General features: G+C 48.8%; 1 protein-coding gene across 1 annotated transcript in view; it reads left to right on the top strand.

Moving 5' to 3' along the window:
- Positions 1-25788, top strand: part of Gabbr2 (gamma-aminobutyric acid type B receptor subunit 2) — a 326257-nt gene that overhangs the window by 109456 nt on the left and 191013 nt on the right. The window contains exon 3 of the mRNA XM_055605273.1: positions 6038-6175. Within this exon, the coding sequence (XP_055461248.1) occupies positions 6038-6175 (138 nt within the window). The remainder of the gene's footprint in view (positions 1-6037; positions 6176-25788) is intronic.

Here is a 25788-nt window from a genome sequence, read left to right as displayed (position 1 = left end):
GAGGGCTGGGAGGTTGCTAAGTTGGAAAGGTACCTGCTATTCAAGACTAAGGAACTGAGTTTGGATTCCCAGCACCCACTCACTTAAAAAGCTTGGCATGGTGGCATGTGTCTGTAACAATAGTGGTAGGAGAGAGGACTGGGCAGAGGCAGGGGGGTTTCTGGTGCTCACTGGGTAGCCAGTCTAGTTAACTGGTGAGCTTCCAGGTTTTATAAGAGGCTCTATAAAAAAAATTAGAGCATATCCTCGTTACTTTCCTGTTTCTGATAAACATCATGATCAAAAGCAACTTGTGGAGGAAGGGAGTAATATGGCTTACAGGTTGTAGTCCTTTTCCATGGAAGCCGAAAAAGGATCTGGGAGGCAGGAACCGAGACAGCCCATGGAGGAATGCTGCTCACTGACTTGCTCCCAGGCCTACAGTCATCTACTTTCTTCACATGACCCAGGACCACCTGCTCAGGGTTGGCACTGTCCACAGTGGGCTAAGCTCTCCTCCATCAGTTAGAAGTCAGGAAAACAGCCCTGCAGACATGCCTATGACCCAATCTGATGGAGGCGATTCCTCAGTTGAACATCCCTCTTCCCAGATGTCCCAAGCTTGTGTCAAGTTGATGAAAATTGACCAGCATCTGGCCTAAGCACACACACAAAAACACACACACACACACACACACACACACACACACACACACACATGCATGTATACAAGTTATGTTCCACTACACACAGAGAGAAAGGTGGAAGGAAAGGGCAGGTTCCATCGTGTGGCTTTTAGCAGTCCTGTAGTCCTGTTAGGGGAGAATGAGATCTTAGTCCCATTAGGTGAGTTCTCCTGCCTTAGGCTGAGAGCTCAGACACAGAGGAGGTCCAGGCTTGCAGCACTGTTTGAGGGAAATGATCTTTTCAGAACACTTAGCTTCAACCTCTTGCTGAGTTCACTAATTATCAGAAACCTCTAAACTGGGAATCCAAAATGCCTCTCTAATCCTGGCAAGATGAAGGAGAGTCCCTCCTCTCTGGTCCTCAGCTTCCACAACAGAGCATAGGTTGTGGGGGGTTAGATTTCATCATCATTGCCTGTACCTGGATTTCACCACAACAGACCATAGGTTGAGGGGGGGGGCAGATTACATCATCATTGCCTGTACCTGGATTCACACTTGAAGAAGTGGACTAGAGGACAGAGGATAAGTAGGGCACAGGAATTTTTATTTTGCCACACCAGCACATTAGGAACAAAACCTCCCCACTACTCATCATTTTATAGAAGACTGGTTGGCACTAAATAGACCAGGATAGAATGAACCTATACATCTGAGACTAGTTCTTTCAATGGAGAAAAATGCACTATGCCAATCTTGCTTTTCTCATTCTACCTGAAGGCATTAGCTTCTTGTTATTACTGTAACAGATCAGTACAAACATGGTGATTCAAACCACACATTGGCCGCCTCACAGATCTGTGCCAGACCTGCAGGCATGACATAACTCTGGACTTTCTCACAAAGCCGAGTCCTTTTATTTATTTAGTTATTTAGTTATTTAGTTATTTAGTTATTTAGTTATTTATTTAGGTTGACTAGGAGTTGAACTTGGGGCTTTGCACATGCTAGGAAAGCATTCTATGCATGGACTAAATCCCCAGCCCTTTAAATTTTTGTTTGGCTAGTTTGAGACAGGCCAAGTTGCCCACACAGGCTATAAATTTGTGGTCTTGCTGCCTCTGCTTCCCCAGGGGTTGTGACTCCAGGCCAGTGCTTAACTGGAGAAGGTCTGCTTCTATGCTAATTTGGGTTCCAGGCAGAATCCAGATTCTTTAAAAAACAAAAAGTTTTTTTTTTTTAAATTTTGTCTGTATGTGTGAGTTCCTGTATGTATATATATGTATGTATGTATGCATGTATGTATGTGTACTGTGTGCATACTTTATATCTGTGGAAGCCAGAAGAGGGTGTTGGCATTACAGACAGTTGTGAGCCACCCAATCTGGTATTGGGAACTGGACCTCTGCCTGAGCAGCAGGCGCTTTTAACTGCTGAGACACCTCTCCAGCCCTGGGATCGAGGCTCTTGCCATTGGAAGGCCGAGCCCTCTTCTTGACACACTGCCCTCTTCATCTTTAAGCCACAACGACGGAACAAGGCCCTGCCATGCTTTCAACCTCTATTTTTCTCAGTGCTCTCAGACAAAGCTCTCTGCTTGTGGGACTACGGTGAGCCCACTCAGATCTTAACTTAAGGTCAGCTAATTAGTACCTCAATTACACGGGCAAAATCCCTTTTGCCAGGAAATGACATTCCTGGGAATAACACTCAGGAGTGAAGGTCTTTGGGGCCTAAACTCTTCCTGCCATTCCTAGTCTGGTAAAAACTGAGTCAAGCAAACATTTGGTAGCCTTGGGAGATTGTTCCGGCTCCAGTAAGGAGGTGACAGACATGCTGAGATTTGTGAGCTGACCAAGCCAGGAGCTGTGTGTTTGGAAGCAGCCAGCCCCGCTGCTAAGACAGCATCGCAGGCAGATGGGTGATGTTGCTAAGCAAACAAGTATGAAAAAGCTCATTGTCCTTAATGTGGTTTCCACGCAGCTCTGGCCATACATCTTGTGGCTCTACGATATGATTGTCGTTAGACGAGTAAACAAGAAAATTCCTTTTAGGTATGTATTCAAACTAGAAATGGCTCAGGAAATCAGGGCAGGTAAATGAACCCCAAGCTGCTTTGTCTACACACTCCTGCTCTGTGAGGGTCCCTCAGCTGCGGAGTGAGGTAGTTAGCTCAGAACCCCAAGACACAAAGGGGGAGCTTTCTTCTCCAGAATTGCCTAACTTTTCTTTCTTTTCCTTCCCCCTTTTTCTTGACTGCCCCCCAACCACTGTTCGTTCTATCTATCTATCTATCTATCTATCTATCTATCTATCTATCTATCTATCTATCTATCTATCTATGTTTCTATCTATCCATCACCATGCAGCAGGTCCTCAGCCAAATTCTGGGTTACAGGTGAGCATCACCACACCCAGTTAATGCAGTGCTGAGGCTTGAACCCAAGGCTTCTTGCATGTCAGGCGACAACTGTGCAAACCGAGTTACATCTACAGCTCCAAAATTAATCAGGATGTGAAATCTGAATTCTTTCGGTTACCTACAGGTTATGATACAAACTCCCCAATGTGGTACTGAGGGTCCTCCTTACCCAGGCCTTGAGTCCTCTTCCGTCAGCTGGGGAGGGGGATGCAGGGGGGGGGTGAAGGGCTAGCTTATTTCTCTCTCCTGATTCCTTGTCTGCGTTTGTTCTGAGCCTGCACCATCCATTGCCTTCTGTCAGAGCACCCCCTCAGCCTCTCCTTGATCCTGTGGGTTGATCTGACCCTATGTGCAGTCCACCACCACACAAGGCATCCCATGGTGCCCCAATTCTTGGCCTCTGAGGTCTGAGGCCAGAGCTTCTGTATGGGGAAGTCCCAGGGCAGATGCAAACACCTTCTCCTGTCCCTATAATGGCCACTTATGGGGACAACGTGGAAAGTGGGAAGAAAGACAATGCAGGACAGTGGACAGACAGAGGGAGGCAGGCTGGATGTGGTGGAACCAGCCCATCATCCAGCTTCTCTTCTCAGGAGGTTGAAGCAGGAGGACTGTTTCACAGCCATCCTGGGCAACTTAGGGAGACCCTGGCTGAAAGCAAAAAATAAAAGAGGTGCATGGTGTAGCTCAGTGGTATTGCGCTTTCCTAGCCTGTGTAAAGCTCTGGGTATAATCCCCACCACTGGAAAAAAAAAAAAAAAAGAAGAAGAAAGATGTGCAAACAGGAAGCCGTGGGGAGAGTCATGGGCTCCCCAGACTGTAGCCATGAGCAGATTTCAGGGAAGCAAATGATGAGTCAGTCCATGGCCTCTGATCAGCAGAGAGACAGATAAAGAAATAAAATGATGTGTTTAGTAGAGGTCAGTCTTTGATATAGCAACATGATATCATCTGAAAGTTCACACTCAAGAACCCTCCCCTCCCCCAAATCACAAAGCAATCTTATAATGTTTAAGTAAGCCTATGATTTAATGTTAGGCTTCATTCATAGCTATCGTGGGCTGTGTAGGGCCTCGGTCACCCACTGGACATGCCTGCTTAGACCGTGACTGGGGCTGGGTACCGTTGGTCCAAGGTCCAATTGTCAGGTGAGTTGAAATTGTGTTTCTGGCAAAGGAAGCATCAAACACATTAACACAGAGGCAGGAAGGCAGCACATTAACACAGAGGCAGGAAGGCAATGCTTTTGATTTTAGGGAGTTAAAGGAGCTGGAGGGGATTGGGAAGGAGAAGAAAGAGAGAAGTCAGGCTTCCTGAGAGCAGGGCTCTCACCGTGAAGAGGGTAAGAACATTAGCCCATATACAGAAGTGGTTCTGTGATCCTTCGCTGGAACCTGAGTGTTTCTGACTGCCCCGCTGGAGGGTCATCCGGCTAGAGGGATGGATGCTGGCCAGTCAAGCTGCAAACCCAGATCTTTACAGGTCTCAACAGCTGGTACCGCTCACCAGTTTTCAACGATGTTCTTGTCTACAAATGTTCTAGCTTTAAAAAAAAAAAAATCTAAAAAAAAATAAATTTAGGTATATGAATATTTTGTTCGCATGTATATCTGTGCACCAAGTGCATGCTGGTGCCTGTGGAGGCCAGGCGACAGGGCTGGATTCACTGAAACTGGAGTTGCAGATGGCTGTGAGCTGCTATGTGGGTGCTGGGAACTGAGCCCTGACCCTCTGAAAGAGCCAGTGCTCTTAAGCCCTGTGCATAGGATCCACTGTCATGGGGGGAGGGTTTTGTTTTGTCTTGTTTTTGTTTTTTGTTTTGTTTTGTTTTGTTTTGTTTTTCTTTCCTTCTTTAGAGATTTACATTCTGATGGATCTCTCACCTTTCAGAGCAGGGAAGGCAGCCAGGCGAGAAGAATGAGTTTCTGAGAGGACGCTAAGGCAGCTGCAGTGGCGGGCTTTGCTGAGCTCCAGGCTGGGAAGCAGCAGGTCCTCTGTTCACGGGGAGCTGGCCACTGGCTGGGAGGGAGGGGTGGAAAAGTGAGCAGTGAGGATCCTTTGCCTCGTTTCCTCCCGTCACTCCCGTCACGGAGTGCCCTGGTGTGCTTCCTTGGGCAGAGCTGTGCCCTCAGGAAGCAGCTCTGGGCTAACCGTAGAGCGGGAGTATTTGCCGTTGAATTCTTCTCTTGAGATGTGTGCCATCTTCTCTTCCCCCACCTGCCACCCCACTACTGGGACATGTGTACATCACACCAAGTTGCCATCTTAAACATCCTTCTGGTGTCTTGTGACACTAAATGCATTTACGCTATCACTCTCTCTTTCCAATGTGGCTACATCCAGTAAACCTTCTTTTCCTGCTTCCTACTATTAATTTGGCTGTATCACGCATCACAATTTCTTTTCTTTTAAAGGCTGAATAATATTCCACTGTATGTTCATACAAAAGTTTGCTTATTCCTTCATTTGTTGATGGACTTTGGGGTGTTTCTACCTTTGGACTGTTGTGACTGGTACTGCTCTGGATATGGGGTCCTTGCTCTCACTCTTTGGGGTTTCCATCTGGGAGTAGAGTTATTGTACCATATGGATATTGTTAGCTGGCTTTTTAGGGTGGGCATACTGTTTTCTTAAGTCACCACGGATATTGTACAGAGCTTGCGGTTTCTTCACTTCCTGCCACACTTGTCCTTGTCTGTTTTCCCGAGTGCGCTCTCATCTTTTTTAAAATGTAAAGGAGCCTTGCGGGCGTGGCGTTCCTCTCTGAGTGCTAAGAAGGCTGAGGGGCTGGGTTTTGAGAGTGCTTAGAGAGGGTCTGGGATGTGGTACCAACACTCCCCTAAGTCCAGGGCCTGGGCTTGGGGCTGTGTGGAGCAGCCCCACCCCAAGCAAACTGGGGTCTAAGGGATTCCCATGATGGTAGGTTGGCTGTGTGACCCCACTATGTGGTTTTTGTATGAGGAAATCCTGTGTCTAATTCGAGCCTCGCTCTTTCCGTGTTTCTCCCCAGTGTGACAATGCAAAGGGATTGAAAGCCTTCTATGATGCAATAAAGTATGGGCCGAACCATTTGATGGTGTTTGGAGGCGTCTGTCCGTCTGTCACATCTATCATCGCTGAGTCCCTCCAAGGCTGGAATCTGGTACAGGTAAGGATGGAGTCCCCAACCCCACTCACAGTGGAACTGCCTGTGAGCTGCTTAGTGGGAATGGGCCTTGGGTAATCTGGTTCCTAAATGTGCTGCCACCCACTGCTCTAATTGCTGGCCTGCCCCGTGGCCTGTCCTTCCACTGAACATACTCAGGGTCCTTAAACTGTACGTGCTATCTCCCGTGTCTGAGGCCTCAGTGCTCCTCCATGACTCCTAGCCAGACTTTCAGGCCCATAAAATTCTTTCAACTCACCTGTGCAGATGATCCTCTGTCCTTGTTACCTACTCCACAGCATTGCCTTCAGAAAGCACTGCCCCCAGACAGCACCGTGCCTCAGAGAGATAGCACCACCCTCACAATGACCCCCTCAGATAGCACCGTTCTCAGACAGCACCTGCCCTCAGGTAAGCAAGGAAGAAACAGCGTTCCTAAGGATTGTCCCTGCTTCCTGCCACACACCAGGCACTGTTGGAGCACTAATGTCCATTAATTCGGTCGTTATTACCAGTCTGGTATCATCCCCATTTTATATATAAGGAAACTAGGCCACACAGGGGCTCTAGAGCTTACCTAAAGATTCACAGCTAATATGCAGAAGGGCTGGATTTAAGTTCAGCTAGTCTGGCCCTTGCAATGAGACTGTTGTAAGAAGACAGGGCTGTGCTCAAAATAAGCAGGGAAGTGGGATTAAATAGTGACTCTGAGGGCACAGAGCAAAGGCCTCTGGGAGATAGTAACACTGGATCTGAGACCTGAAGTACCGCTGGGCGAAGTCTATCCTTGTCAGTGAACGGGATGGCGAATTCAGACAGGCATCGGGTAATGAGGAAGAGTCTGCGTGTCTGAGGACAAAAGTCGGGGCTGTGGGGCTAGAGGGCTGGGGCTGAGCAGTCAGGACGGTAACCGGGCACTCACAGGGACTCTCCCTGAGTCCAGGTCTGCATGCGTTGAGTACAGCAGACAGAGTCCAAGCTTCTGAGAGAGGAGATGAGGTATAAAATCGTGGCAGAGGTATGGTGCAGGACGCTGGCCCACTGAGCCTGGCTCAAGTGAGCTTTCCTGGCAGGTGACACAGTTACTGCTGAGGCGGGAGTGGGTGGCAGACAGATGTGGGGCTAGAAAACAGCACTGCTGGGAGAAAGCAATATTAGGGGTGGGAACATGGGTGGGACTTGGACAGTGAGGATCCTTCGAGCAGCTGGAGCAGGCAACACTGGGTGTGGGCCTGTGCAGCGGGAGACAGGGGCTAGAAAGCAGCAAACTTCACAGCCTCCAAGGGAGCTAGCACAGTGCTGGCCCAGGGTCCATTCTTCCCTCAGGAGTCCAGGCACTGTTGTGCACTGAAGCTGGACTTGAAGGAATGAACCTTAGCCGGGCAGGTGAGTTAGAAGGATCTCGGTCTGGTACTGTGAGTGCGAGAGGTGGGGGAATGGACAGCATGCAGAAGAACAGCTTCTCTGGAATGGTTTTCAGCGAAATGGCTCTCTTTTATTGTGGGGTATAAGGGCTGTATAAACCTTGGGGAAGAAAACCTAGAGGTTTTCCCGGTGTGAGTACATCATTGGCTGGGGCTGAGGGGCTGGGAATGCTTCATTTGCATGGAGAGGAAGTCCAGGTGTCAGTCCTTATAAGGAAACAGGAAGTTTTACCCCGAAACCTGACCACCAGGCTATGTGACTACCTCAAGCGTGGCAGAGGTGAGGGTTGAAGGCCCAGAACAGAACACAGAACGGGAGTTGCTCTTACTCCTGCTGGTCTCAAGATGAGATTTTGGGGGTTTGGTCATGTCTCAGCCTTACCCTTGACCCCCTCCCCAACCCCAGTCACATGGCTCAAGTGTTCCACAGCACAGGGCAGGGTGTGTGTGAGTCTGGATTTAAGTTCTCAAGATGTCCCCAGCTGTTGCAAGGCCTTGGCCCAGTCCCTTGTCTTCTCTGGATCATTTTTGATCGCAGGAGACTCCATAAACATAGATCCGATGCCAGACAAGCTGAAGAACAAAGCCTCCGTGGAGAGCCATGCTCAGTGTGGCCTTTGCCACAGGGCTGTGTGGGGTGTGCAGGCCGGTTCTGTCTCCTGCTCCCTCTGCAGACATGCTGTGCATCTGTGACCAGCTTCTTGGGGGAACTCAAGTGAAGCTCACTACTTCCCTCCTGGTGGTTCCTTCCAGAACCCAGGGCCAGATCAAGGGATGCAGTGGGATACGATGGCGAAGGGACCTTGAGACCTGGAAACTGGGCGGTGCTGGGCAGATCTGGTGCTCGGGCAGTGCTGGGCAGATTTGGGTGCTCTGACGCTTTGGAAGGCAAAATGGTAGACTAATTGGAGCCATTGCCCTGTAGCCTTGCAGAGTCTGAATGTGGGAAGGAAGGCAGATTTGGATCCTGGTGGGAGTGGCCTGGCACCCTGGAAATCTGCCTCCCTCCTTCACTCACCGGAACTGTACACCCATTTGTTACAATACAAACTATGGTTCTCCCAAGCTGCCTCCACCCCTCTCTGGAGGCTGAGCTCACCCCCAAAGGGTGGGTGGGTCTGCAGCTGCTGAAGGGTTTGAATGCCTTAACTTATTTCAGAAATGGGCTCTAGGCTGTGGGCTGCATGAAGAGCTCTGACTGGCCCTTGAGGGTGTGGGGATACTTGCTGGACAGAGACCCACCAGAATGCTGGAATGCGAATAGGGTGTTCCTGTTTCCTCAGCCTCAAAAATAGGGATTCATATGTCACCAGGGTGAAAACTCACGCTGATGCTGAACAAGTTAATTTTAACTTTTGCCTTTTGCTGTGTTCCTTGAATCGGGCCTGCTGCGAGGGAGGCTCACACCCTGTTTGTCCTGATCTGAGTCACTCAGACACTGGGAGCCTAAGTTCCCACACCTCAGTGTGAGGACCAGGAAAGGGCAACGCTATTCCTCTCCCATTCCAGGAGATCCTGGGGAGGATACGGGGCTCTAATCTGGGCCTCACAGGGAGAGACCAACTAGGGCACAACCAGAAAGGAGCTGGACATCAAGGAAGGGAGCGTGTTGGAACTGCAGAGGAGGTTGGGGGGTGGGGGGCATCTCTGGAGCTGCATGGCTGTCTGGGAATCTCCCAGTGATCTGATACAGGTGTGTGTATCTGTGATACAGCGGCAGGAGGCACGCTGGAAGTTAGAGGAGATAGGTTTCCAACACCTGCAGGTGGCTGTGAAAGCGTAGTTTCTTCCCCGGGAGAGACGTGACCATCTACCTCCTCCTACAGTCCCAAAGTGCATTTCCACCACAGCGCACACCAGGGAAACAATGAGTTTACTGGACTTGTTTACTTAGCTGGCGACAGGCTTGTTTTAAGGGAGCAAATGCTGGGGCTCCAGTCTGTGCAGGAGCAGGTTCGAGGATTCATTGGCTCCCTCCGTGACCCACTTTTCTCCCTGGGCCGGCCCAGTGCCAGCAGCTCAGGTCACGGCTAGTCACTGTGTTCCTGCAGACGGTGGCCAGGTGTTCACTAGGACTACTCATCTCCGGGACTCCCGAGTAAACGCTGTTGCTGCATAGGTGTGGGGAGGAGGACACAGGGCAATTGTAAGAGACTCTGGTTGGCACATTGACCTGTGTCACCAAGGCAGCACCCCACTGGGGGGTGTGGCGAGGACGTTTCCCCAGCCTGCCTTCTGCTTCTTCATGTTGCTGGCCTCAGTCCATGCTGCTCCCTCGGCCTCCAGGGCCCTTTTGCCCAGCAGGACCTTGCTCACCTGACTTGGCACATCTTTGAAGTCCCTTCCTCTGGGACACAGCTTCCCCACTCCGCTCTCTCTTCCTCGTGTGTCCCTTCCTAAGCAGTCACTACTCTTTGTCCCCCGCTGATCTGTACCCACCAGGGGTCAGAGCCTTTCACACTTGAGCTGCAGGCCTGGCACAGCCTGACACCGATGCCCTGCAATGCTCACACCCTCAGATCAGGAGGCAGGTTATCCAAGCCCTCAGATGACTCAAGAACCGTCAACCAGATGCCAGTCAGAGGCAAAGGACACCTGAAGTGGGCTTTGGCTCTGCTACGGCCATCTCCATCTGACTCACCGTGTTTTAGTCACCCAGTTCACCTGAGCAGACCCTCAGAGCTCATTCTAGGATCCCACCTGCACCCCTGCTGACAATGACCCATTCCCCCATCCCACCCACCCACACCAGCCTTGTCTGTTCGTCTGGAACCTGGGCTGGGAAGAGGCAGAAGAATTGGAAGCAGGGCAGGGAAGAGGAAGGTTGTGTAGCTTGATCAAAAAATGGAGGCAGAGCCTGGCAAAGGTGGCAGAACAGACTTCCCCACCTCTCAGGAGCAGGCCAAAGGCTGCTGCAGCTTGCAAGCAGCTGCTGCAGTAGTGATTGCAAGCCACTGTAGTAAAGAGGATGAAAATAAGGTCAGATTCCTGTCGGGCTAAAGGGCGGCTCATGAGAACTGCAAACACCAGATCCCTAAGAACTGCATCCCATGGAGCTTGTCCTTTAAAAGGCTCCGTGATAAATTATTAACTGTTAGATGCCTTTCTCCTGGCACCCCCAAAGTGCCCCTGCAGCCTACCCTTTTTCCTGGCCAGCCTTGGCATGCCTCTGAGGAGCTTCTTGGCCAGAAAAGATCTGGCCTCCATAGGAGCTATCTTTTGGGGTAAGCTCCTTCTCCAAGATTGGACTGGGTAGAGGCACTGGGGCCATTCCAATGGGGGAAGGCAGAGTTGCAGACCTGTTACCAGTAAAGATCCAGTACATTCAGGAAACTATTTATCCAAACTTGAAATCTTGCTTGGTTTTGATATATATTTAAGAAAGAAAGAAAGAAAGAAAGAAAGAAAGAAAGAAAGAAAGAAAGAATGAAAGAAAGAAAGAAAGAAAGAAAGGAAAATCATTGAACAACCTTAAAACCAACCCTTTGCTGTTTGACAAGTTCCAGCATCTGTCAGTCGGTGAACTGTCAGCCGGTGCCATTTGCTTCCTAGGAATAGGAATTTTGTGATTTGATTTGATTTCCTCACATGATTATTTTACTAAACGGCAGGTTGCCTGAGAAATCAAACACCTCCTACTGAGCTTGTGGGTTGTGGAATTTGAGGTGGGTTCACAGGATGGCAGGGCTGGGAGGGGCTTAGCTGTCATTGGTTGCTCATTGGTTGCGTAGGGAGGGCACTGCCTCAGCCAACTTCTCCCCATTAGAGTACCATCCCTTGGCTCCCTGAGGTTTGCTAGGTAACTTTGTCTCATCTCTCAGACTCCCTTTGCTGTAAAATGAGAATTGCAAGCCTGACTTGTGTTTCTTGCAGCTGGAGTAAGAGTGAATGAGGGCTTCTCTTTCTTTTGCCAAGTGAAAGCATTTTTATGAATGATGAAATGGGAGCTGCTGTTCCGACGGCCCTGGCAACTCCAGTCAAAGCAGACATCTGATGGCATCTGTTGGGAGTTTTGAAATCATTCTCTGCTCTGCATGGGCTGCAAGGCTTGTTTTCCTTGGCCCTGCAGATCTCTGGAGCAAAAGGCTTGAGGATGGGTGGGAACTCTGCAGCTAGACACTCAAAGTTCACACTTCGGCCTTGCCGCCCCAGGAGTCAAAGCCTACGACGTAGCCCAACTCCTATGGCCGTCATGCCCTTGCCACAGAGGGCGCAGTGGGCTGAAAAGCATTTAGGGTGGCAGTATGATTAGGCACCGAAGCATCGCTCCTGCTGTGACTGCTGCTGTCTAAGAAATAGAACAGAGGCCAATGATCCAGAGCGGTTGGAGGCTTCTTGGCTCTCGTCTCCAGAGAGGCCATTTAGAACATTAATAATCTATGAGATGCTTCTGGAGTCATTAAAAACAAAAGGAGGGGGGAAAGAACGGACGATATTAATATTAGAGGCAGGCTCTGCGGGCCAAGCAGAAGGGGAGGCATGGGAGAGACCCCATATTAATATTAGAGGACTGTTTTGCAGGCCAAGCAGCGGGGAGGTATGGGAGAGACTCCAGGAATGTGGGGACTTTTGAAAGTCTTCACTGGCAATGTCATAGGATGCCAGGTGCAATAAAGTCCAGCTGCATGAGCCAGCTGGGCGAATACCACACATGGGGTAAGGAAACGGGCAGCAACTTTTGGCTCGAATGCTCTTGGGAGGAGTTCTAAGCCAGTTTTAATGGCAAAGAAATAGGGGAGTTGTCTCTAGGCAGGACCCATGCCAGCGGTTGTGCTAGCAGAGGGATTGCTGTGGACCCGGGGCTGAAGAACTTTGAGTTGGAGAGGTAAAGGGCATGGTGGGGAGAGCCCGGGGTAAAGAAAGACAGCACTGGATGGGGTGTGCCCCTCCTACTCATTTGCCCTTTAACTTGGGCTACCCAGAATGTCTTGCTGCGCACTCGAGCAGGTCCTTGCGAGGCAGGCTTTCTGTCTCCTTCTCCTTGTGAAAACTGCCTTTGAATTGGGTTCATTCCATGGAAACTTCCCTGACTTCTCTGGAGTTTTCTGGTAACTTACTGGATTCCTCCCATCTCTCAGCTGTAGTGTGCTCTCCCTCTCCTCCCCCCACCCCCAAGGCCTATCTACTCAGGGACCTGTCGTCACAGTCCCCAGTTCTACATCCCCCATGGCACTGTGGCACCCCAACAGACCTGGCTATAACTTTTGGATCTCCTCCTGCCTAAAAGTCCTTCTACGCCACGGCCCACAGCTGGACAGAGCCCCACCCAGGCATGTATGTGAGGTTAGAGCAGAGAGCTCAAGCCGAAGCTTTGTGTGGGTGGGCCTTTGGGAGCACTGCTCTTTAGAATAGAAACCACCATGCATTTGGTGGAGGGAGTGAGGAGCTGGAGGGGATGGTCCTCTCCCTGCTTCACTCGAGTATTCATTCACTCACTCATTCAGTCATCCACTCACTCATTGGCTCATGCTGATTCAATTTTTTTATCCTGTCACTCAGTAGATACAGCACCTACAGTGTTCCCTTCCAGGCTGTCCCGGACCAGCTCACCACATGAAACCTGTCACTCCACAGAGACAAAAAACTTGACAGTCAGGTTCAGCAGCGAGAACAGAGGCCTGAAACTGAGAAGCTTGAGAGAGCTTCTGACTATCTCAGAGTCCCCCAGAGCCTCACTGAGCCTGTTGGTGCAAAACCACCCACCCTTCCTCAGGGGCAATGGGAGAGGACTCAAGGACAGGGAAGGTGCTACATGCAGCCGCCCTCTACAGACCGTGAGCCCCCACGATGTCCTGTTGATGCGCATGTGATCCAAGATGCCAGCTGGGCCTGGCTGGGGAAATTCTTGAGGATTTATAGGTCTCCACTTGTCTCCAGATTCGAAGTCGTGTGAAGAAAACGAACTATCAGAAACCATGAAGGTGACTCAGAACAATACTGTCTGCAGAGAGCCTGCCAGGAAGGCGGGGCAAGCCCACAAGGTGTTAGAAGCCAGTAAGGAAGTGGCGGGATGCTTTGCACGGCATGGCTGTTCCCAGCCCATATCTGCCCTGTCAATCTGACTGAAGATGCGATTCAAGGTTCTGACCCCCATTTTTAATTCAAGACCTCGGCACCGGACGTAACAGCATCTCCCAGTGTGTAACTTCCAGTGGCCTCATTGCTGATGTGTCTTTCCCTACCATCACCTCCATTGCTTTCTGGAAGTCTAAAGGGTGTAAATAATTCATTGTAAATAAATAAATCACTCGAGCTACTTACAGCGCAGGAGTGGCGGCTGGTTGTGGTGCCGCTGTAGTGTGTGCTGAGTGGGGAACGAGGGAAAAAAGGAGGCCCCTCTAGGGAACGAGCAGGTGAGACCCGGGCGTATCAGGCTTCCCTGAGGCAGATAGCTGAGGCGAGGAGCCAGATGCTGGTGTTTGGTATGGTGGCCTGGGCAGGTTGCTTAGCTGGTCCCAGCCTCGGCCTCTCACAGAACCCACATACCTCCATCATCATGTCTTTGCCCAAGCTTGGCTCCCGACACTGGGTGAGCTCCTTCTTCCTCCTCATGTGCTGAGTCTATGAAGTAGACACTATTCCCCTCCTCACTTCACAGATGAGGAAACTGAGGCACAGAGGGGCTGGATAATCTCCCAGAGGAGCCCTACACAGCTCCGGAGTCACTGCTGCCAGCGGCTGCCAGCAGTGACTCCCACAGGCTCATCTAACACTCACAGCATGAGGAGGCGGGATGGGGCGGGAAGATGGCTCCGGTTAGGCTGTTCCAGATGGTGTGAGTACGCTGCGCTGCTGTGACTACCGACTGTGTTCCCAGGGGCCGTGACACGGGAGACCCTGCTTCTTTGCAGCCTGCATAGCTAGAACTTTCCATTGAGGACCAAGGCTAGCCCAGGACTCTATATGAAAGAGGTTCTTGTCGGAAGTCGTCCATGATCCATGTCAGAGAGAGAGGTGGGGAGAGGCGGGGCACAGACACACATATGTCTTCGTGGTGAGGACCCTATTGTTATGCAAGAGAATACATTCCTAGGGGATTCCTGCTCCTGTATTGCAGTACTGGGGTGAAACATCACACACAGGCCACAGGCAGAGACACATGAATATACACAGAGACACACACATGCGCAGGGGCACAAGCACACAGAAGCACACACAGACAGGTGCATACATGCACACAGGAACACACGAGCACACATACAGAAGTGCACATACAAACAGCAGCACACAGGCACAATCAAGCATATACACAGGGGCACGCGCACATATGTACACGCAGGCACACAAACGCAAAGGCACAGGCAGTACAAACATACACACCGTTGTACACACACAGGGACATACACATGCGTACATACACACAGAGGCACATACAAACATGCCCACAGGTGCACACGCCCACACACGAAGCCATGCACACACGTACACATCCCTCTTAAACTTGTTTACCAGCCAATGAGTTGTGTGTAAATAGACGATCCTTTCAGATTCCCAGGCTAGATAAGACAGCTGTTGGTGAACTGAGGCCTGCCCAGCCTTTCGGGTTCGCACTCGGGGCTCCACTCCAGAGGTATTGTAATAAATGAGCTGGTTGTTTTTAGGAGCACATAGCCCGCATTATTTGTAAATTATACAGAAGGCTTTTGCTTTGAATCAGTTTACAAAAAAAAAAAAAAATCTTAAATTATTTAGTATTTCCATAAGGGGCTGAGCCTTGTGCAGCAAGAAGGGCTCTGCCTGAGAAAAGCAATCCTCTTTAGATTTAGGGTTAGATGCTTAGAAATCATGCCTACCTGGGAATAGAAACACAGTTTTCTCCACTTTCCCCAAGTTCTCAGGCGGGATGTCCCATCCCATGGTCTGGGAATATGGTGTGTGGGCTGGGTGCATATTGGGGGAGGGGGCCACCCTGCCTGTCTTCAGTGTCTTCTGAAGCACCCAGCTGTCCCTGAGTAACGGATGGGAGGGCCCATATCCTGTCCCCACCAGCAGCATCCTAGTTCAACTGCTCATCCTGCTGGTGGCATCATCTCCCTCTGCGAAGCCGGGCGCCCTGTATCTGGCTGCTCTCCCAGGAGCCTCCACGTTTTGCTTTAGGATTTTTTTCGGTAGCATTAGGGGCTCATCGGTTAGTAAAAGTGTGGTGACCACATCCTCTTTGCCTATGGCAGACATCTTCACTGTGGACAGTGTGCTGCGTTACTCACATCTCTCCCAAATTCTCCTCCCCAAAAGTACAGTGGACATCAAATATCCTTTACCCTACTCCCCGGCTGTTTGCACTTGCCAGTCTCGCTCCATCTGCCTTTTCCCCTTTCCCCTGTATCACATGTGTGCAAGTGAATGCACACACACACACACACACACACACACACACACACACACACACACTCTATCACCACCCCATGCTCATTCACATATAGCCACTTGTTTTTTGAGGATGCACTGGACAGCAGTTTGAAGACATAATGTTTCACCCCAGTACAGTAGCAGGAATCTCCTCAGAGTGGTTGTATTCTCTTACATAATAATAATGGGCTCGTCACGACCAAAACAACTCAGTGCCAGTAGCATTACATAAGAGATGGTCTATATTCTGATTTCCCTCTTGTCCCCAAAATGTCTGCATTGCCGTTTATTTATAGGTGAAGAGGGGAATCAAGGATCCACTCCAAGAGCCGGAGTCCTGTTTTGACACTTCAGTCTTCTTTAATCTGCAACTCCTCCCCACCTTCCTTCTTCCCATGCATGCCTGTGTGTGTGCGCGCACACGTGCGTGGGTTCGTTCGTGTGTGCATGAGAAAGACAAAGAGACATACAGACAGGAACAGAGACAGGTGTGTGTGTGTTTATGTGTGTATGTGAGTGTGTGTGTGTGTGAGAGAGAGAGAGAACACCCAGGGCCTTGATAATCAAGCACTCTTACCACACTCCCTTAAAGATGTCTTGCAGTTCTGTAATTAAAAATAAATAAATATTACTTTATTTCTTCAAGGAGCCCTGATTCTTTCTAGTGGGAGATATTTTGGAGCCAACCTGCAGCCTGGGCTGGCTCCCCTTGCTTCTCAGGTTTACTACACTTAAGGGTTTCTCCAGTGAGCTGAGCTTGAAGATAGAACTTTACAATGTAATAAAAGTGTCAAAACTGAGCATAAGAGACATTCCACAACTCACCGGGCCTGTATTCACCAAAGCAACTGATGTCATGGGAAACAACAGGATCCATGAGAAGGCAGGAGAGTGTTTTAGACAAAAGCATGCAAAACGCCAGTGAGCATCGTGAGTGGAGCTCCCATCCTGGATTTTGAAACGAGAAGGGAATCTGGGGGGAATTACAGAAATTGACATGTGGATCGCATGCTAAGTGATAACAAATTTATCAGTCCTTCTCATACATGTGGTGAAGAACTGCAGTCCAAGAGAATATTACTCAGTACTCCAGGAGTGAGTTTTCCTGATGTCTGTAAGCTACTTCAGAACCAAACGGCACCCGCACACCCATGCCAGACAGATTCTGTGATCACGTCAGTGCTCATCTGCTTCCGGGTTGCTTTGTTTTGTTTTCAGATTCCAGGGAACGAGCAACTTCTTCCAGGTGAACCATTTCACATTTTCACATATACACAACTTTTGTGTGATTCCAGTGTCAAAAATCACACAGAAAGGCACAGAACGAGCTGCTGGCTCTTACCCAGGTTCCTTGCATGCTATCTGTGTCGTCCGTATAGCTGACCTTTTATAAAAAAGGTTAATATTTATCTTTCCAGTGTTTCTTTACTGCAGATGTGTGTTTATCCCTTTCTCTTCCTTCTTCTGTGAAAGGGCACGCTCTCTAGGCGGCATGCTGCCCCGCTCTGGTTTTCCCCTCTCACTGCCTTCTCCCCAGCTCAGAGTTTCTTCACTGTAGGACGCCACCCCTTATTCTTCCCAGGGATGCATAGCTATACTTCCTCTAAAATATAAAGCTTTGTTGAGCAGATGAGAAAACTAATGTGTGCACTTGACTGAGAAGAGAAGAAGTAAAGGGCTGATGTGTAAATGGGGATATAAAACAATTAGGATAAAGACATGTCTTTGCAATCGAGCTGGTGGAAGGCCCTTCTGGCACTTCCGTCTCTTGTCCAGCCATTTACATTTTGTCGAGGCGTAAAGAAAGAATTTCTCTTTGCTTTGTAAATTAAACACAAGTGTTAATTATAAAATCATGAAGTCTTGGATTTGAAATTAAAACTACCCTATGTGGGCTCCTCATTTGAACAGCAAGGAAACCAGGACCCAGAATGAGGGAGGAACAAACAGAAAAAAACAATCAAATTCAGTTCAACTCTGTTCATCTCAATGAACACTGAAGGAAACGCTTGCTTTGCAACATGGCACGGTGGTTCTTGTTTTTCATTTCCATCAGCAGTCAGGAGCCCCCAGCCAGAGTGAGTCCCTGGGAGCTTGGCTGTCAACTGACATCTACACGATCCTACTGCAAGTGCATTCTGTTAGCATTCCTGCCATTCCAGGGCATTCGCCTGCACTCAGTGTGGTACACTGGATCAGGTGGTGCTCAGCCTGGCTGTGTGTGCTCTGGCCGACGCTGTGGGTAATCATGTTTGACAAGGATTATGTGAAATTACATAATCTGCCATGGGTGACATTCTGCTTCGGCTTTTAGCAGGCCACACGGAGATGAATGTAGATGTCCAGCCTAGCCATGAACTTGGGGTTGAGTCAGGCCAAGTCCTTCTTTCTGGTCTTGACAATATAAAATGAAGAGTAGGATAAGCCCAAGATGTCACGTAGATGGATGGAACCTGTGGCATTGTTTTCCCTTTCTGTACCGATGCAGACATAACTAGTTGATTGTGGCACGCTCACTCTTAAGGAAGTAACCTTCTTCCCTCAGCAGACACGCAGCCCACTGCTGGTCCTAAGCTCAAGCCTATTTACTGTGCTTGGAGTCAACTGTTATTTAGGGTTAGCAGAGAGAAGAGAGGACTCATGGTTAGATTTGATTGAGATAAGAGGTTTACTTAGAAGGAGAAGGTTCACATATTGCCAAAACTGGAAGCCCTATTCCTTAGGCCACGCCTGCCGTTTCTCTCTGTCACTGACTTTTTCTGGAGAGACCTGCTCTCTCTTCCAGGTTCTTCTATGGTGCTCATTTCCACTGCAGAGGTAAAAGCCAGGCTCATTCTGTAATTGTTTAGTTTCACATTAAGATTTGATGTGTAGAGGATTTTCATTTCTGAGGTCCCTGTGTTCTGGTCACACCCCTCCATGAGACTGGAATCCTGGGGTTCCCAGCCCTCGTCACAAGTCACTTTCTCAATTTTTCCAAAATATGACACTTGTGTATCATTTTCAATTGAGCTAACTCATTATTTTATTCAATGTCTTGAATGGGAAACTGGTATCATTTACACATGAGAATGTAAAAGCAAGCAAAGGAGGAAACACTCATAAATACATGAAGCTGAACCTGGGGTTCACCTGGAATTGTGGGTGCCTGGTCATTGGCATACCTACAATGCAGCCAATGAGTTCTTCTTTCCTGTGGATTTGGGGGCTCGATCTCCTATCCTGGAAGACGATCTCTGCCATCTCCTTGACCACCTCCCACAGGAGGGAACTCAATACCTTGTGAGAGTTTGATTCCTTCTTGAATCCTTTATTGTTGAAAGATACTTCTTCTCATTGATCTGAATAAGCTCCTCCGAAAAGCTTTTATTAATTCTAGCTTTAGCTCTGGGATGCCCGTGCATGCATACACACACACACAGACACACACACTCGTACACACACAGACACACTCATATACACATACGTATACACACATACACACACATAAACACATACATGTATGTATACACACACACATACACACACAAATTTGCTCCCTCTGAATTCACATTGGCAACATGTCTGAGGACTAATTGTTCCTGGAAATATTCTTGGTGTCCTACAAAGAAACACCAGCAGAGTGAAAGGAAGCCGGCAAAGCAATTTCTTTTTATAAAAAGGCTGTGCCATGACCCGAGCCAGGTTAGTGAAACGCCGTGTCAGGAAGCTCACTTTGTTTTTATTTTAACCCAGGAAATGACTGTGTCTCCTCCTGCTGGTGGGAGCACCACCTCCTAATCTAATACGATTAGCTGATTCATAATCTGCCCAAAGAGGAAGGGTGTAATACAGTCAAGTCTCAGGAGTGTGCAGGGGTTGAGAAAACAGTCACACACAGAGGGGTCTCACAGGACGAGTGAAGTTGACGGAACAGCCACCTTTGGTAGGGGAAAAGTACACACCTCGTGGCTTGTGTGCCTGTCTCGTTCTGCATCTTTTGAGATAGAAGGGCACACTGCACTGTCATATGGTAAAGCCACTTGGCGGACCAGGGTAGGGACATCCTTGTCCTGGCCTAGAAGTTTGGGAGAAACACTGTTCTGGAAGCTTCTTCATAGGGGATTCAGCACCCCATCATCTCCTTCGGGGGAAGTAGAAGATGTGGAGGGGGGAGGGTGAGAAAGGAGGCCCGCAGGGTAGAGAAGGTAGAAGCATCAGGCAGGTGGCTGGCAGGCCTGTGGGCCTCAGAACCCTTACTTCCTTCTGTAGCACAAAGACTTTTTCCCTGTAAAACACCCGCCCATCCAACCTCCCTCTTGATCTCAGCCCTGCAGAGTTAGGGCAGGACCGGCCCTCTGACCTCACCCTGTGGAGGCTGAGGCCTGGTAGCTGGCAGTGGGCTGGAGGCTGACACACAGCCGTACTGCAGGGATCCAGTTCCAGGCCCACAAAATGACCTCCCCGTTTATGGAACGTGTTTGAATCCTTTCTCTTGATTCAACCACCCTCTCTGGGAAGTGGCAAGAAGCAGACCTCTGTGGCTTGGAGTTTTTCAGTAGAGACTACATCTCCTGCCTGTGGGAGGTGCTGGGATCACAGGGCTAACCTGGATCCTAGAGGGCACTGTTTTCAGGAGCCTAGGTATTGCTGAGATCTGAACTGTGAAGTGCCTGCTGACCCCTGGCCTTCTGGGGACTCTGGATTAGTGTGTCTCATCCTCCTCAGAACTATTCCTTCATAAGAATGTGAGGCTTTCAAACGGTGTCAAAGAGCCAGGCCCAACCCCTCTTCCTCAGAGGAATGGCTTTCCTTGCCCCGTGGCTCTGCTCTGTGTGAGTTTTGTCCAGTGGAAGTATAGAGGTATTTTCCACCCTCTCCTCTCCTCTGCTGGAAACCCTCAAAGAGCCCATAGGGCATGAGAAATGTGTGCCTGACTGCCCACCACTGCTTAGTGCCCTACAGCCTGAGTAGTAGCAACATCAGGGAAGTAGGAAGGACTCCCTGGAGGAGGTGTCTGAGAGTGGGCTTTTTCGGATGGGTAGGAGCTCATCTAAAGAACAAGTTACACTCCTGGAGACTAGGAACCCTGCATCGTTTCCTACTACAAGAATCGAGCAGCCCCTCTCCCATACCTCTCATCCTGTGGATGTGATTTCAGCGGATTGACTAATTAGAGGTGGTGAAGTGACAGGAGGAGGCACCATTTCTGCAGTGTGGTAATTAAAAGGCATTGGCTTCCCAGCTGTGATCACACAAGAATTCAGTTACCCCTAAAGAGATTGGCTAAGAGCAAGGTGCAGAGGAGTCGAGGGAGCTAAGAGGCTTCGAATGCAATTTGTTAATTTCCAGAGTTTGTCACCTGCACAGCTGTGAGGGGAAATAGAACACTTTACCAGAAGTTTAAGGGAAAATTAAAGACATACATTCTAATTGTACACAATTAGAAGAGGCATATAATCATTATTATTTTTGTAATTAACCAGCCTTTTATCCATCACGAGGCTAGGATTTAGAAAGGCAGATGAGGAGCCATGTCTGCCTGGTGGGGAAGACTGGGGGAGGTCAGTAGCTTTGCACAGTGGTAGGAGACAGTGCCTAACCTCACCTCATGTGACTCTTGGACCTTCCCATCTCGAAGCTGGATTTACTGAGGACATCCTCCCTCTGCCGAAGCTGCTGTTGTTGCGATTCTTATCATAGCCCCGTGACAGGACTATGCTATCCTGCTTCAGGAGACCCCCAGAAGCCCCTTGCAGCTTGGAGCAAGTGACTGAGAAGGCATCAGCCAGGCCCAGCCTGTCCGAGCTAAAACCGTGAGCTCTGCCCTTCTGCCACCCTGCCCCGCCTTGGCTCACTACTGCTGCTCTTCGTGTCCTCACTTTTCTTTTTATTAAAACAAACTTAAAAGGATTGGAGAAAGCTCTGTTTGTTTGGTGGTCTTATTTACATAAAGCAAAGGCGAAATGTTGGAGAAAGAGAAGGAAATTTTAAGAATCACAGAATGTCATGTAGTAGGACAGTTCTTAAAGAGCATGAATTAAATTGCTTCTCTACTTACTGTCTATAAATAAATTAAAGCTATTTCTTAAAGTAGGCGATAGGCCAATTGTTCTTCTTATTATTCATTAAAATATTGTGCACTTAGGTTTCTATTTGACAGTAAGTGTGCATGCACAAACACATACATATCTATATGCTGGTGCCTGCGGAGGCCAGATGTTGATATTGGATGTGTCCCTCAATCTATCTGTCTTTTTTTTTTTTTTTTTTTTTTTTTTTTTTTGAGATAGGGTCTTTCACTGAATCTGAAGTTCACCAAATGGTTAGACTGTCTGAGCAGTGAGCTCAGGGGAGCTCTAGTCTAAACCTACCAGAGCTACATAAGAGAGACCTTGTCTCAAAAAAACCAAAGTCAAACCAAATATATATATATATATATATATGTATGTCTATATATATGTCTATACTTATATATAAGTATATATAAACATAATATATACTTATATAATATATACAATATACTTATATATTATATTTATATCTATATAATCTATATATTACAATATATTCTCATTATGGTTCCCCACCTCCAACTCCTCTCCAATTCCCCTATTACCCAAATTCGCACCTTTTCTTTTTGTCATTAGACTATAAACAGGCATCTAAAAATACTAATAAAAAGGGAATAGAAGAAACAAATTAACAAAAGAAAAAGCCCTGCAAGGGAAAAAAATGCCCAGGCAAAGCATTATGAGATGCTCAAAAAGATGTCATTGAGTTCCTCTTGTGTAGGCCATCAACTGCTGGGCATGGATCTGTCTGTAAGTTATTTGTATTCCTAGTGGGACTCCATTGGAGAAAACTCATTTTTCCTTTGTGAATGGTCATCAATTGATGTTAACTTCTAGGTTAGGGATGGGGGTCTGTATCCACGTCACCCCTTAGCACCGAGCCCCCATCTGGCCTAGACCTGCACAGACCTTGTTCATGTTGCCTCATTGTCTGTGAGTTCAAAAGGCTGTTGGTCTTGCCATGTTTGGAAGGTCTTACTTCTTTGGTGCCTCCTCTTCTCGGGGTCTCCTGAGTCCTTCAGGCAGAGACTTGATGGAGACATCCCTTTAGAACTGGGTGTTCCAGGGTCTGTTGCTGTTGGCACGTTGTCTGGCTACGGGTATCATCTACTTACTGGTGAGAATGGATGCTTCTCTGATAATGGCTGAGATGACATTGATCTGGGAGGAGAACAAAATATTGTTAGGAATCATTTTATTGTCTCTTTCACAGAACAGTAGTATTTAGATTTCCTTTAGGATCCTGGCCTATCTAGTCTCAGGTTGTTGGTCACCAAAGCAATATTAAGGATGGCTTCCATCTCATGCAGTGGGCCTTAAATCCAATCAGATATTGGTTGGTAACTCCCACAAGCTTGTGTCACTATTACACCAGCATATCTCGCAGGCAGGTCACCACTGTCAGGCAAAGGGTGTGCTGTTGGCTTGATTTTACCTTGCTCCTCTGGACCTTCACAGTATCTTCCAGTGCCAGGAACACCAGTCAATGGGGTGAAGGCTCTAGGTAGACACCAGCTTGACTCCTCCATGTTCGATGAGTTATGTAGCTGCTCTCTCCAGTAATAGGGTCTCCCCATCAGTTTGTAGAGAGCAACCAGTATCCTTGGCAATAGCCTGGGTTGTTCAGAGGTTTCCATGGAGTCCCTTTAGCTAGCAACTTGAGAATCTTCTTTTTCAAAAGCAATGTAGATCTGGGGAGATAGCTCAGTGGTAGAGTAGTCGCCTAACATGGATGAGGCCCTGGGTTCAATTCCTAGCACTGAAAAAAAGTATACATATATTGTTTCCTGCCATTGAATTGGATCCTCCGAAGGAGGCAACATGCATGAAGCATTGGTACTGTACCGTATTTTCTGGGGAAATCTCATTCCCTTCTTCATCTGCCCTGTGAGTCCCCATTTCCCACAGTTTCCTCCCTGCAAAGCATCCTGGTACATAAGAGGAAGAATCATGTTCTAAGAACAAAAATTCTGAGCCCTGGCCCTGCCCCTGGTGACACATCATTTTGGCCAAGCATCTGTTTTGCCATCTATAAAACCCAAGTATCCAAGTCAGTTTCACCTACACTATGAAATTTGTGTTCTGCATGCTGTGTAACCAAGTGTAAGTGACTTGACTTGTGAGCTCAGTCTCCTCATCCAAACCTGTGCATGCACTAGCTGCTGCCTCATGGGGTTGCTCTGCTCTTGCAGTGAGAATGCATGCCCAGTCCTCTTCATACAATAGCTCCAAGGAGTCAGAGCATCTCAATGCAATGTCCAGCCTTACCAGTCTCTCACTACAGTCCCCAAGGCAAGCCACTGCCACCACCCAAGCCTCAGTTTCTTCAAGAGGAAACAAAGACAACAGTGCTTCTTCTGCCTCCCTTGCCAGTTGTTCTGTGTTCCCATGGGGTGGGGGTGGGACATAGGGAGGAAGGCTATGAAGGTGAGTGGCTGAGCCCTTCTCAGTGATCAGAACACAGCCCCATTAGCAGGCAGGAGGGACGTGGCTCCCCAGGTGGCCCCAGCCCAGTCTGTCTCTGACTCAGATTGAATACCTGTGCGTGGCGCCCCAAAGGCCTCTATGGGAACCTGGCTTCAAGCAGAACGCACCAGCAAGCCAGACATTCATTCTCCCTCCTTAACTTGGGGACGCTCTGCAGCCTCTCTGCACCACACGAATCTCACGACATTGAAATCGAAGCACTTAGTGTTCAAACAGCCTTGCCCCTGGGCTCCAGGGCAGCCGTGGCCTGGCACAGCCCCTAAGTGGCCCTGGGTTCCCAGCACACACGCCCGGCTTCTTTGTATGTGTCCTGGCACCAGCCACAAACACTGTTTTGTCAGAAGCTTCCTGAGAAAGTTGTGTTGCATTCAGCTTGGCTGAAAGGGATCCAGGACAACAAACACCTCCCTCATTTCATTACGGGCACACGCAGCAAAGCCACCGCTAAAGATTAAACCTAGCGGAGAAAAAAAAGCAAGCCTCCGGCACGCCTCCCCCAGCCAACCTGGCTGCAAGTGGCCTCTCAAGCGCTTAGCAACTGTGGCCACCCCCTGCTGACCCCATCCCCTAGAAATGGCTTACCTCTGCAGAACCCAGTTCAGGCACCCCAGACCAGGTGAAAAGGGAATTGCACTCAGACAAGCATTCGTCAGTGGCTTGGAATCTAATAAAGACAGTGAGGTTGGGAGATGTATTTATCCGCAGAGAAGTGAGGTACAAGGCAACCGTCTAACTAAATCAGATCAAGAAAACCACCCACCCCCTCAAAACCACAAGCTCCTTTATCATTTTCTTTGGCTGTCAGAGGGAGAAACACAAGTCTGTGGCTGCCAGGAACCTTTGAAATGGCTGGTCCAGCCCATCAGTTCAGAGATGAGAAAGGCACCAACTTCACAAGTCTGATGCTTCGCCCTTCTGGCCTCTCAAGAGGCAGGGAGCCCCAATCTTCTGGTTTCTTAAGTATTCTTGAAGTCTCCTCATTCTCCATTTCTGTCTCCATGTGGGGCCTCACTGCTGGAGCAAGGGACAGCTCCACAGGCAGACCCCAAGTTCTCAAAAAGCATTCCAGAGCCACATAGCCCCCACTGGAGAGAACACAACCGGCCTCCTTCCCAGAACACTCTGTTTACCAGAACGATCCACACCCACCATGGGATCTTCTCTGTTTGAGAGATAAACTCCCCTCCAAGAAGCACTCGAACATGCTGTCTCCTCCAAGCTCCACTAGATCTCCAGACAAGCCCTAGATCATCGCCTGCCTCTGCTCAAGGCTCAGCGCTTTGTGCCGGGCTGCAGAACCAGA

This window comes from Psammomys obesus, unplaced genomic scaffold (assembly GCF_907164565.1).
Source record: "Psammomys obesus unplaced genomic scaffold, mPsaObe1.curated_primary_1811, whole genome shotgun sequence".
Classification (NCBI taxonomy): domain Eukaryota; kingdom Metazoa; phylum Chordata; class Mammalia; order Rodentia; family Muridae; genus Psammomys; species Psammomys obesus.
This window is presented reverse-complemented; position numbering and strand designations above follow the sequence as displayed.